General features: G+C 42.3%; 1 protein-coding gene across 1 annotated transcript in view; it reads right to left on the reverse strand.

The window, feature by feature from the left end:
* Positions 1-13897, reverse strand: part of LOC124775345 (otolith matrix protein OMM-64-like) — a 156872-nt gene that overhangs the window by 116868 nt on the left and 26107 nt on the right. The window contains exon 2 of the mRNA XM_047250176.1: positions 505-733. Within this exon, the coding sequence (XP_047106132.1) occupies positions 505-733 (229 nt within the window). The remainder of the gene's footprint in view (positions 1-504; positions 734-13897) is intronic.

Here is a 13897-nt window from a genome sequence, read left to right on the forward strand (position 1 = left end):
TTTAATAGCTTTCTTTATTGTACGTCATATTAGAATTTCTTTTGTATGGCGAAAGTATGTTATTAAAACTGAATGAGTAACACTGAACAGAGTACGTAATTCGTAAAAAGAAGCTGAAATCAAAACGTCCTCTCACGTTAAGCACCAAACCTCTGCCTGTCAGCTGCATCTGGTGTAGCTGTTTCATAAAATTAAAGTGCGATGTTTTTGTAGCTGTTGTAAAGAACACTCCCCATCTATCGGCGACCTGCGAAGCTAAATGAAGAATATAGGCGTGTCTTCTGGTGTACGACAGGGAACGATGAAGACAAATAATAAAGTACTATTACGTTTACCTGCACTTGTTGCACAGGAGTCACTCACTGTTGTAGTATCACCAGTGTTTTATTAAACATCCATGCACCGGAGGAGCTGAGAGTGCCCCTGCATCTCTTTTACGAATTATGCGTTTGACCGTGGTCCCCCATGCAGTGCGAGTGTAGGAGCTGCTGTGCACCGGCTCACCTTGTAGTTGCACGGCGGCGGGCGACGATCGGGTGTCGCGCGGGTTGCAGCAGGATGTTGTCAGGGGGCGCAGAAGACGCGGCAGACGCTCTGCGGGCACAGACCGCGCCCGGCGGCGCGCGCGCCTTAAGTACGGCCGGTGACGTCACGTGACCTGCGCCGGGCAGCGCCGCACCGCGCAGCGACGCGAAAGTCGCGCCGGTGAAAAGCGACGCAGACGCCGACGCGACTGCAAACAGACACGGAGCGGCGGCTGCTGGCAGATCCGCGGAACTGGCGGGACGTGCCGCGGTTACCAGGGCACCGCCGCGCTACACGAGCCTCGGCACACCGAGCCTGCTCGTCCGTGTTGAACTGCAGACAGTGAAGTAGCTTCGGACGTCCTCAAGAGAGTGTTTTAGGACCACTGCGGTGAAGGGTGAAACCGAACTCCAACGACAAAAGCTCGGAGACGCTCTGAGTATTTTCGTAAAAGGGACACCTGGACTCCGGTGGCTCCTTACACAATAAAAGAATTATGAAACTTCCTGACAGATTAAAACTGTGTGCCGTACCGCGACCCGAACTCGGGACCTTTCCCTTCCGCAGATAAGTGCTCTATCGACATTTTTTAAATCTCATTTAGTTCGTTGCATTTGTTCGTTGGGGACGTCCCATGACACCCAGTCAAGTTCTTTGTTGATCCATACACTCAGTTTTCTTTATTACAGAGGGCAGCTAACCCACTGACAGAACACGCTGAGTTACCGTGCACCAACTGACGTACCCCACCACGACTCGAGACCTCTCATCACAGCTTCAGTTCTGCCAGTATTTCGTCTCCTACCTTCCAAAGTTCACAGAAGCTCTCCTGCGAACCTTGCAGAAATAACACTCCTGGAAGAAAGGATACAGCGGAGACATGGCTTAGCCACAGCCTGGGGGATGTTTCCAGAATGAAATTTTTACTCTGCAGCGCAGTGTACGCTGATCTGAAACTTCCTTGCAGATTAAAACTGTGTGCCGCGCGGATACTCGAACCCGGCAGAACTCAAGCTGTGAGGACGGGTCGCGTGTCATCCTTGGGTACCCCAATCGGCAGAAAACTTGCCCGCAGAAGGCAAAGGTCCCGAGTTCTAGGCTCGGTTCAGCACACAGTTTTAATCTGCCAGGAAGTTTCACAGCAGCGCACACTCCGCTGCAGAGTGAAAATTTAATTCGGAGGATAATTATGATTTATTCGGCTGGTTACAACAATAACTTTTGTTTCTGTGAGAGTACCTACACAACATTGAAAAAGACTGTACGTAATATGCAAGTACCAAAATATACAACACGAAATATAAGGTAAACCAACGACCATGAGACGCAAAAGTGGTGCGATGTGGTTGCTATCGTCGTCGAAACAGTTCAAGATAGCGTTGCTGTGCCGCTCTTCCGGTAGATTTAGTGTTCCCATATACGAGGTGCATATCGACGCACTTCTCAACAACACACTTTTCGCTTCTACTATCACGTTAACGTACAACTAACACTCCTGAAAAAAAAAAGTCGACACAGAACCGAACAGTATTAAACGCAAGCTTCAGAACGAAGAAAAACATGGAGATTACTGTTGCCAACAGCAAGTAACACGAGTGACTGCTTACAAATAAGACTTTTCCTTTGTTGTCAGGTATTTTCAGTGTAACACAGATACAACTATAAATGGAAGTAAGAAATGCAATCACTCAGCAACGTGTAAGGGAGACCACGTATCCCTGATAACAGAATATTCAGAAAATATCCCTGAACAGATTCCGAAATTCTATCGGTGGAGCTCGCATCCACCCATGCATACAAGTGAATAAAGTCGAAAGTTCATGAGACTGTTCACGGACGACCCTATTGTATATGGAGAACTCGTAATGGTAGAAAACTGTAGTAAAATGCAGTAAGACATGCACAGGATCGCCGCTTGGTGCAAAGTTAGGTAGTTAACCCTCAAAATAAAAATAATCACAGGAAAGGAAGTTGCGAAACTGAGATTCATCGAAATAGTGCTCAGGAAGAGTGACCCATCACCAAACGAGATAGCTTACAAAACCTGCTCGACCAGTGCTTCAGTATCGCTCCTCAATGTGCGCCTTTAGCAGCCGTATTGATCGAGGAAATAGAGGAGATCAAAGGAAAAGAACTGCATTTTATTGCGGCTTCGTTTAGTAAGCACGAGAGCTATACAGAGATCCTCATACACTGGTAGATGCTAAGTGAGAAGCGTTGTGCATCATGAAGAGCTTTGTTAAAGAGCATAAATTATTAGATGATACAACTAATTTATTTCTTCCTCCTACACAGACCTCATAAAAAAGTCCATGAAGGAAAATGAGAGGAAGTGGCGCTCACAAGACAACTAATAGGATTACCACCATTCGCATCACGAACGGAAAAGAGGGGAAGCGACTATGGTATACGAATAATCCTCCGTGACGCACCATAAGGTAGCTAGCAGAGTATATACATGTATATAATTCCTTACAGTCGGAAATCTGTATGTTTTCACACACCAAAAGTGCTACATTACAGAAATATGGAAGGTTTCAAGGCTAATAATAATAATAATATCAGTGCACAGGAAATTCGTTGCATATTTTACGTTATCGTCTAATTTCACTGATTTAATGTCTTCAAATTACTAACGAAGTTATAGTGTTGCTCTGAAGGAGCGTTTTGACATGATCATATTATTTTTCATTTTGTTTCAGATTTTGATGCATTGTATATTTCGGTAATTACTGGATTCAGCATTTGAGAAATTATCAAAGGAAAGATCCCTGAAACAAAATGTAAATATGTCGCATTGTTGGCTGGGGTACCCAAAGGACTGGGTTTAGTCGTCTGTCGGTGTTCTTCCCCTGCACTATTACCGCCTTTTCTTACGATTAAATGAGAATTATGAGTAGTAGGGCAAACTATGTATGGCCCCGCATTGCATTGTTGCCAAATTTATTCAAGATGGTGGATCCAAGATGGCGGCGATAGATATGGCAACCTTGTAATGACGGCATTCGTTGTTATATTCGTACCAACACGATAAAATGGCTGGGCATGAAGTATCTATAAAGGTTCCTGTCACCAGTATTTCTATAAGGAAAAGGCATAGAAAGTGCACAAAATGCGCTATTCCTAGCTTAGCAACATACTGGAATCAAGATAGCTTGGTTTGACGATATGTGGGGAAGAAGCTGACTGTGGCTTTGTACAAAATAACATCACTGCATTATAGTTTTCGAGGTCTCTCACGACGCTAATGCCAGTGGAGCATTCACCTGTAGCCCTTTCCCATTATGATGCACACTTGATGCTATTTAGTAACACCGAAAAGATGATTTAATAAAACTTGACAAAAATTTTGTCCCCTACCTTCGTGTAAACAGATCTATTGTGCTGATGATTACTTTACACACGTCGGTATCCAGTACACTCTACGATGGATGTAAACCGCCGTGTTATCTAACGCACGCCACTGCGCCCATATAAAGGGTGTTTCCTCAAGAGCGTGGAAAAATTTAACAGGACCCAGGGAATGCTCCACTGAACAATTTGAGGTAGGGAACCTGGGGTCAGAGAAGCCAGCTTGAGGAGATAATAGGAATAAAATCACATTACTGTGTATTTTTTTCTTTACATTAACTACAGTTAACTGCAAATACCATCATTGACACAATGAACGTACCATTTGTACTGTATCTTACACAATGTGCTGAAATTGATGGCCATCAGCCTCAGTGCAAGCATGACACAGGCTAACAAGATTCTGACGCAGCCTGACAAATACCCCTGGTGTGTTTCGAATCACATTACAGGCAGCTACAATTCTGACAACTAATTTCATCTACATATTCGCTGGGGTCCCATACACAATTGAATGTAGAAATCCCTATAGCAAGTAATCAAGGGGATTCAGGTCAGGTGACCTCGCAGGCCGTGGAAGAGGACCTCCTCTCCAATCCAGCAACCAGGAAATACAGCACTGAGGTTGTTGAGGACATCCACTCCGAATTGAGTGCAGCGTCTTATTAAATGAGTCTGTCATTTATTCATAGGACGTTCTGTCATGGACAATGTAAATACGATACAACAGAGCCACCTTATGGACAAGTAAAGTAAACAAAACCTGCATCATGACTTCCTACTAATCAGGCACATCCTCCCTGTTTCCTTGCAGGAAATAAAGAATGTACATGTAAATGAACAGCTCAGTGCATGTAAACTTGTTAGATGTAGTTGGCCACTGTAGCCGAGCGGTTCTAGGCGCTTCAGTCCTGAACCATGCGGCTGCTACGGTCACAGGTTCGAATCCTGCCTGGGGCATGGATGTGTGTGATATCCTTAGGTTAGTTAGGTTTAAGTAGTTCTAAGTCTAGGGGACTGATGACCTCAGATGTTAAGTCCTATAGTGCTTAGGGCCATTTGAACCATTTTGTTAAATGTAAATAAGCTGGAAAACAGCAATGCTAGACAAAGTGGTAGACAAGCTTACTTCCATATCTCCTGAAGCTGGCTTCTACGATCCCAGATTCCCTTTCTCAGACGGTTCAGTGAAGCATTCTTTATGTCATGTTACATTTGTGCACGCTCTTAAGGAAACACCTTGTATGTACTTTTTTCTAAAATAATAATTTTTCTTGGGCTACCCGCCAGATTGGCTCTATTTCAAGTAAAAATGAGCTGTGTGGAATTTGGGCTCAGTGGGGTACGTAGAAAGGGCGCCGCTGGCCCTTCGAAATCTTAAGATCAGAAAAAAGTAAAATCATCGACTTCGCAAAATGTCACTTCTGTCTTATAAAGTCGTTTATACCTAATGTAATCCGCCCGTTTACATCACTTTCAGTTGACTGAATACGTACTCATTTCACATATCACAATGGTCGAGTAACATGAAGGGGTCAATGACCCCAGGACAGACAGAGAGAGGGCGGAGCCAGCTAAGTTGTTCTTTTTTACGACCCAATGCGGTCTACCCCAGAAACCTTCATTTTCGTCGAAATGTAACAATCATAGCAAGTACAATGTTTTCGTTTTCAGTTCTTTTAAATGAAGTAATAAACTTACTTGCTTATTCATCATCTGCTATATTAGCAGGTCTTCTGTCTCTCCATTTTCTGGGATCCATCGCTTCCTTCTTAAGGCTGCTGTATGTTGTACCGTCCCTCATGTCATCCAGTATCTGTAATCTCTTCCTTCCTCGCTTCCTTTTCCCTTCTGCATAACCTTCTAAAACTTTTTTATCAGTCCGTCATTCTTTCTTAATATATGCCCAACCCAATTTCTTTTTCTTCTCTTTATTACATCTAGTAACTGTCTTTTCTCTCCCACTCTTCTCAGTACCTCTTCATTTTTTACTCTGTCCATCCAACTTATTCTTTCCATCTCCCGCCATGTCCAGATCTCAAAACCCTCCAGCCTTTCTCTGTCTTTTTTCCTCATAGTCCATGTTTCAGCGCCATATAGAAGAACACTCCATACAAGACATTTTATGAGTCTCTTTCTGAGTTCTCTGTCCAGACCGCTGCAGAAGATTCTCCTTTTCTTATAAAACGCCTCTTTTGTCATTGCTATCCTTGTTTTAATTTCTGTGGTGCACTTCCAGTCGGTGTCTATCCTGCTTCCAAGATACTTAAAATTTTGCACCTGTTCTAGTGTTTCTCCATTCAGCATAATTTTTATTTCCTTATTTCCTCGCAGTGCCAATACTTTTGTTTTATTTGTGTTAATTTTCATTCCATATTTTTTTTCCATTAGTTGCAATGGTGTCCACCAAATCCTGTAATTCTTTTTCCCCTGTGGCTAGAAGGATCATGTCATCAGCAAATCTCAAACACCCTACTCTTCTTCCTCCAATTTCTACTCCTTTGTCATCTAATGAGCATTGGTCAATCATATTTTCCAAGTAGAGGCTGAAAAGAGTAGGTGATAAACAGCATCCTTGTCTTACTCCTTTTCCTAGTCTGATCCAGTTTGTACTTTCTCCTCTCACTTTAACTGAAACTTTCTGATTAAGATATAATGAGTTTATAAGACTTCTGGTTTTCCAGTCCACTCTCTTTTCCCTCATTATAGTCGCCAACTTGTCCCAAACCACATTGTCAAATGCCTTTTCTAGATCGATGAAGCACATATATATTGATCTCTTCCTTTTTCAATAAACCTTTCTCCCAAGATTCGTAGGAGCCCTATTGCATCTCTGGTGCCCGTATTCCGTCTAAAGCCAAATTGCTCCTCGCCAAGATTCTCCTCCATTACTTTTTCAAGTCTTTTATTAATTATTCTTAACATCACTTTGGCTGCATGTGAAATGAGGGTGATTGTCCTGTGCTCGCTGCATTTCTTGGTTCCTTGTTTTTTCGGTAATGGAATCATTACTGTTGTCAGAAAGTTCTCAGGCCATTCACCACTGTCATATATTTTATTACATAACCTCAATAGTTCTCTTTTTCCATCGTGGTTCAAGCATTTTAGTATTTCTCCCGGTATTGTATCTGTACCTACCGCTTTGCCATTTTTCGTTGCAGCTATGGCAGACTTTACTTCTTCCATTATGATGGTCGGTCCTTTCTCGTCATAACTTACACTGTTGTGTGATTCAAGTTCCAGAGTTTCTGGTTTGCTATTTGTGTCATATAGCTCTTTTGTATATTCTTCCCATCTCTGGAGGACATCGTCACGATCTTTGTATACTACCTCTTCGTCTTTACTCAAAATTTCCATAGTAGCTCTTCCTGCTCAGTTTTGTTCCCATGTCATAGTGTTTACTCTGTTGTATAGTAAGTCGTATCTTCCCTTCCTGTCCAGTTCTTCAATTTCATCACATTCCTCTTTAGCCATTTTTTCCTAGCCGGCTCTGTTTCTCTTCGCAGTTCATTATTTAAACTTCGGTATATCTTTCTTGCATCTTCAGTGTTCTTGTTTTTCAATTTTCTTCTGTCCTCCATCTTGGAAATCATTTCTTGTGTGACCCATGGTTTTTTTGACCTTTTCCCTTTTAAATATCCTATATTTTGCTGTCCTACTTTAAGGATCCTTCTTTCAGCATATTCCAGTAATCGCTGGCATTATCAGGTGCTTCTTTGTCTCGTAATGTGTTTAGAAAGTCCCGAGACATCATTTCTGTAATTTGTTCTTTGTTGGATCTTATCTTCTCTAAATCCCACTTCTTCACCATGGTTGCCTTCTTCAGTTTTTTCATTCTTATTTCTATTTCTGCCATAAGTAAGTTGTGGTCACTATTAACGTCTGCACCTGGTAATGTGTGCACCTTCTTGATTCCATTCCTGTATCTTTCTTCTACCAGTATAAAATCGATTTGGTTTCTGTATTTATCCCCTGGTAATTTCCAAGTGTAGAGCCTCCTCTTGTGGTTCTTGAACCATGTGTTTGCCGCTATCAGCTGCCTTTCCCTGCAGAAGTCAATTAACCATTCACCTCTGTCATTTCTCTTTCCAAGACCATGACTGCCTACTACGTTTCCCTCTTTCCCTTCTCCCACAAAGGCGTTCCAGTCTCCCGTTACTATTTTGCAGCATTTTTTATTTTCGTCCAGTATTCTCTCTATTAGATTGTACGTTTCCTCTACAATTTGGTCATCGTGTTTTGAAGTTGGCATATACACCTGGACAATCAGTAAATCTTTTTGTGCTCCTTTCAGTCTTACACCAATAACTCGATCTTTTGCATAGTCTACATATTCCACGCATTTAGCCAATTCCTTTGTCATAATCATTCCTACTCCATTAATTCCTTTTACTTCTCCTCCTGAGTAGTAGAATACATATTCATCTGACTGCAACTCTCCATGTCCATTCCATCTTACCTCAGCAACTCCTACGAGGTCCATATGATTCTTTTCCATCTCTCTTTTAAGGTTTCCTAGTTTTCCTACTTGTAGCAGAGTTCTGATATTCCAGGTACCAATTCTCGTTTTGATTTTTTGTCTCCTTTCAAGTTGTCCCCCCCGGAGATCCGAATGGGGAACTATTTTATCTCTGGAAACTGATTTAACATGAGAGGAAGCCAATTTTTGTGCATAAAATGGAGACTGCATTATGCAGGGAAGATAATCTGCAGTGGTATTCCGTCGCCTTCCACAGTTCTGGAGGCCGCCCCTAACATGGAATACAGACGCTTTTGCAGCCGCCCGCTCCGGGTCAGACGCTGCATGAGAAGTATAGGTTGGAAAATGAAAGACCCTTAGCCCTCGAAACCTAATAGCGTCAGGGTCGGAAAAGAACAAGAGCTGGCCGAGGGTGGCCAGATAGGAAAGATAAAAGTGAGCAATGCCAGGACTCAGCTCGGGACCCCGTGGTCGCCAGCCCCGTATTACTAGGTGTGACTCCCTGAGGGAACTTGGGTATTACTCACATGAAATAACTGGAAGTAAACTACCGTTTTTCGAACAAACGTTCACAATTTGCGGAAGGGTAAACTAACTGTGCATCAAAGTGCCACACGAGCTGTGTGAGAATTGTTGATTTGTTGTGAAAATCACGTATTCCGTGACAGGAGCCGAGAGGCCGCATAAAAAGTTAGATTCCTTGTATCAACAGTGGAAGTCACTTGAAAACTACTCTGGAAGTTCGTTGGAGGCTTGTATGTGAAAAGAAACTCGAGATCGTAGCACATGCTAATACTTTCAAGATCTTACTATTGAAGAAGATAGTCACAATTCAGACATTCAACGGTTGAAATAGCAGTCAAGGTTATGCATGTAATCGACCTGAGCGAGCAGAAGCAGTTGTGAAGAGGCGAGAATGAAGTGAATATGAAATTATACAGCATATATTTTCTTTGGCAACCCCTGATCCTATTTAGTATCCTAAATAAAAACAAAAAAAGTGAAAACGATCAATGCAGTGAATTGCGAGAATTCAGGTAGGAACCGATCAAATCTCAAAAATTATTTCTAATGGGATTGAATAATTTGTTTCTAATAAACCCAGAGTATTTTTACCAGATTTTTTTTTTAGTTGCAAGTTCCTTAAGATAGATCTTTCGCAGTGGAATGAAAATTAGAAGTACGTCAACGGTAGTTATTGAACTAAATGTTCTAAATGATCCAGCTGAGATAGGCCGCAGATGTCAATAATAAATAACTCACCCAAAATCTGTAAACTAAAGCAGTGTGTTTTTCAGGTTGGAGACTAGAGGGACACCTTCCCCTTTTCCTATGGAGCCCAGAATACAAAAAACGCATTTTTTGTGTAATACACGAAATGCTTCCACTTAATTTGTCTACCCGAACGCAACCGGAATAAGGTCAATTACAGAAGGTCTGTATCAAGGATCCATATGCAATGACTGACTGAAGCAATTGGGATTTTTTTTTTATCAGTCGTTCGACTATGTTGATGTGGTCTTTTTCGGCCGCAACTTCTTCCCCCCGTACTGCTCTTTCATGGATGCCGGATCGACTGTCCCAGAACCCTGTCACTTCTTCTGGTAAGGCTCATCATAGTGTCCTTTTCTCACCTATTCTTTGTAGTATTTCATCATTTCGTACTTTATCCCTCCTCGTAACTTTCAACATTTTTAGATAGAACCACATTTCCAGTTTCTCCCTCTCTGAGTTTCCGAAGTCCACATCTCATTTCCAAGAAACGCTCTGCTCCAGACATCCGCTTTCAGAGACTTCTTTCACAGTTGTACATCAATACCTGCTACCAGCAGAGCTCTTTTACTGAAGAAAGCTTTCTTCGTAGGAGCCAGTCTGCTTCTATTTTCCTTGCTCTAGCCACCCTGCTTATTCTTGTTTTCCAGATAGAATATTCTTTCCTTCTTCCACTACTATCTCGTTTACAATTTTTATGCTAAACGATTTATTATTCTCATTGCACCACTCTTCAACATCTACGGCGGTTACGTGGCGCTATATGCAATTGGACTTGCCACGTTAAAATTCAAATTAACATTTATAAATTAAGCGTGCAATCATTTCATAAAAATGATTAATCGATATTGTCACACTAAAATCCAAATTAATGCTGGTAAACTTAGTATAACGTCATTTCATTTCTATAAAAGTAATAATGGACGATTTTGTTGATGAAACCATTTAATGTAGAGCTTTAAAACTGTACAAGGCAGAGATTAACACGACTTTACCCATACTGCAAAGTGTGTAAAGCTATATTGCGAACTCTTCTTTTTTTGTAAAATGCGGACATAAAACATACGGACCTTATTATTAAAATAAATAGCAAGGGTATTAACACACTAACGTAAAAAGAGCTGTAGATTTTGGTATAGTATCCAACTCGCCACTGTTGTAAAGTCAACATAAAATAGTTTTTGTTTACCATCCCTGCTGATGCAGTCTCTCTTCTACACTGTCAGAGAACTATTGTAGTGGTCATATCGTGGAATGAAATTCCGCATATTTTCTGAAGCCATGCACCAGCAGAAAGTTATATTACCACTCAAATTGTCCCTACGTTACTATTCCATTAAAAGCAACGAAAACGCAATCTGTTGGTCGTGAGCGGAGTGGAATACTCCCTGGATTGCCTTGTTTTACTCTCTGGCAGAGATGACTCCTCGTGGCAATGTCTGCTACTGTTTTCTTTAGTGCACGTTACCCTCACTCCTCATTAGCTGGATGACCGCAACCGACGCCTTGACCTGGATTGTGGCCCATGAACTTGCGATCTCGCACTCAAAGCGCTCCTTGTCGGTCTACATGATTAGTAAACAGTACAGTCACTAAGGGCAGACCCTCGTTCTAAAGACAAACACTGCCCCCCAATGTAAACACATGCAGCCCGCAAAGAGCACGGCCAAGCGAGTACGGGGTTAATGCTCACATTTCTGCTGTCAACAGTTAGTGAATGGAATATGTTTGTTTCCAGATAAGAAGCACAACGCATAGGCCTACCGTCGGTATTTGTACTGCTGTGCAGATATTTTCAGTACAGTACAGTCAGGCTTGGGGATAAAGTGGGAGCTTGGAGACCCTTAGATGGCGGGGTGGAATTCTGGTCAGCTTTCGCCTTTCACTGATGTAAAGATACAGAAGAAGCGACACGTGGTTCGGATTCCGCGTTCACCTCTAGGTCCCCTTCCATTGGTAGGTTTACTGGGGCACGTTAAGGACGCGCAAATCACGAGAAATGGCGTCCAATTGAAAGGACTTGCGAACTGACTGCGACTGAACATTGTAGCGTTCTCCTACCCTAGAGGCTTTTATGTTCTTCGGGTGTTCGATCGACCGACTGTCCTGAGTAAACCTGAGTGCTTCGAAATGTAGTCACTGACCCAGGAAGAAGCCACACAAAACGAGACTTTAATACAAATCCCCCTAATTAATACGATTCTACTAATCGTTAATAAGCCGTAACTTGTAGCACTGAACTCTGACTAATCAGAAGAAGTCGAGAGGAAAAATTCGGAACTTTGACAATACGTGCTAAAAATTAATCAGAGTCAAAGAATAATCTCTCTGCGACCGTGTAATGGAAATGGAAATGAGTGTTTGGCGTCATTGGCCGGCAGGCCCCATACGGGGCAGGTCCGGCCGCCTTGGTTCAAGTCTTATTACATTCGACACCACATTGGGCAACCTGCGCGCCGAATGGGGGATGAAATGATGATGAAGACAACACAACACCCAGTTCCTGAGCGGAGAAAATCCCCGACCCAGCCGGGAATTAAACCCGGACCCGTTAGGACGGCAATCCGTCACGCTGACCATTTTTTTTAAATTTTATTTTGTTCGTTTTAGTTCGTTGCATCTCCTCGGGGCGTACGTTGTGAGACACCCGTTTCAGTTCGTCGTTGATCCATTAACTCAGTTTTTTTTTACTACAGAGGCCAGCTAACCCTCTGAGCGAACACGCTGAGCTACCGTGCCGGCTTAAATGTGTGTGAATTTTTAATGGACCAAACTGCTGAGGTCATCGGTCCCTAGACTTGCACCCTACTTAAATTAACTTATGCTAAGAACAACACACACACACCCATGCCCGAGGGTGGTCTCGAACCTCCGACTCAAGTTAAGCCCAAGTCCAAATCACCACAGCATAATTCGTAATCATTCAAACCGCTAAACACTTCCACCAAAATTCAAACTCTGCATCGATATATTTCATAGTAAAGACTACATTAATGGACCACTTCAAGTCCCTAACTAGTTCTCAGTTCAGTAAATGTGCCAGAATAATTGTGTATGGATTAGAATATGACCAAGTCCGGTATTCAATTAACAAAGGACCTTGGAACCGGTTATCGATTGACATGCATGAAGTTTTTTACAACAGGTTTTTGAAAACATGAAACATAGTTATGACAGCATTAACGATTAACATAGTTGTAGGAGCATAAATATAAGTGAAAATTCACGTATAAATTTAAGAAAGGTGTCGAACGCGCTGTGTAATAATTTTACACGATAGTAAGAGAGTTAATTGTTCTGGCACCACAAGTTAATAGATAAAAAAAAAAACAGTAGGAGCACCAGAAATACAAATGTTCAGGACCTAAACTGAAATAACTACACGTATAAAATACACATATTATTTTAGATTTTATTTCAGTGGGATCTTCGACCGTCACAATTATGTGCTCTATGATGCCTGCCCTACTCTCGTCCAGCCGTCGGCTATGCGCTGTCGGCGGTTAGTGGTTGCTTGCAAGACTGACTGGCGCCCCTTTGATATAAATCGTGATACCTGCAACATAATTTTCACCTCGATCAAACATAGAATTCCCCCCGTTTTGGACCATGGTTGCACCCTCAGCTGCCTCTTTATCAAATATCATCTCCAAGCGAGCAGGTTGCGGAATGACTTACAAAGTAAATTACCACAGTCGCAATAATAGGCTCCTTACAACGTCCCTCTTGAGTGACTGCCAGTCAGTCATGACACAGGAATTTACTCTACTTTAGTGCAATACAGGAACACAGATACAGGGGGAGGGGTAGGTATAAGAAGTGAAACGAAACACAATTGCTCTGTAAGAAGCCCCCGGAGATCATGGGCCCTTATGCCAGAATACTCAGAAAATATCCTTCTGAAATTTTGTCAGTGGAGTTATGGTTCACCCTGCAGATGCGACCGTGGCTGACTAACATATAGATTCAAAACTGCCCATAAACACGCACAGTACAGTATTGTACACTGTTCATCACCCGATCTGTTTATGCTAACTTCTGTATCAACACTTACATCTATGTCTCCATCTGTACTTTACAAATCACTGCTAAGTGCATGGCAGAGGGTACTTCCCACTGTATCGTATATTAGTGTTTCTTTCCATATAACTCGCGAAGAATGACTGCTTATACCCCCGTGTGCGCGCCGCAATTAATCTAATCTTGCCTTCGCGGTCCTAGCGAAAGTGATGGGGGTCTGTAGCATATTCCTACATTCCTGCCTGTTCA

Source organism: Schistocerca piceifrons, chromosome 2, assembly GCF_021461385.2.
Source record: "Schistocerca piceifrons isolate TAMUIC-IGC-003096 chromosome 2, iqSchPice1.1, whole genome shotgun sequence".
Taxonomy (NCBI): Eukaryota; Metazoa; Arthropoda; class Insecta; order Orthoptera; family Acrididae; genus Schistocerca; species Schistocerca piceifrons.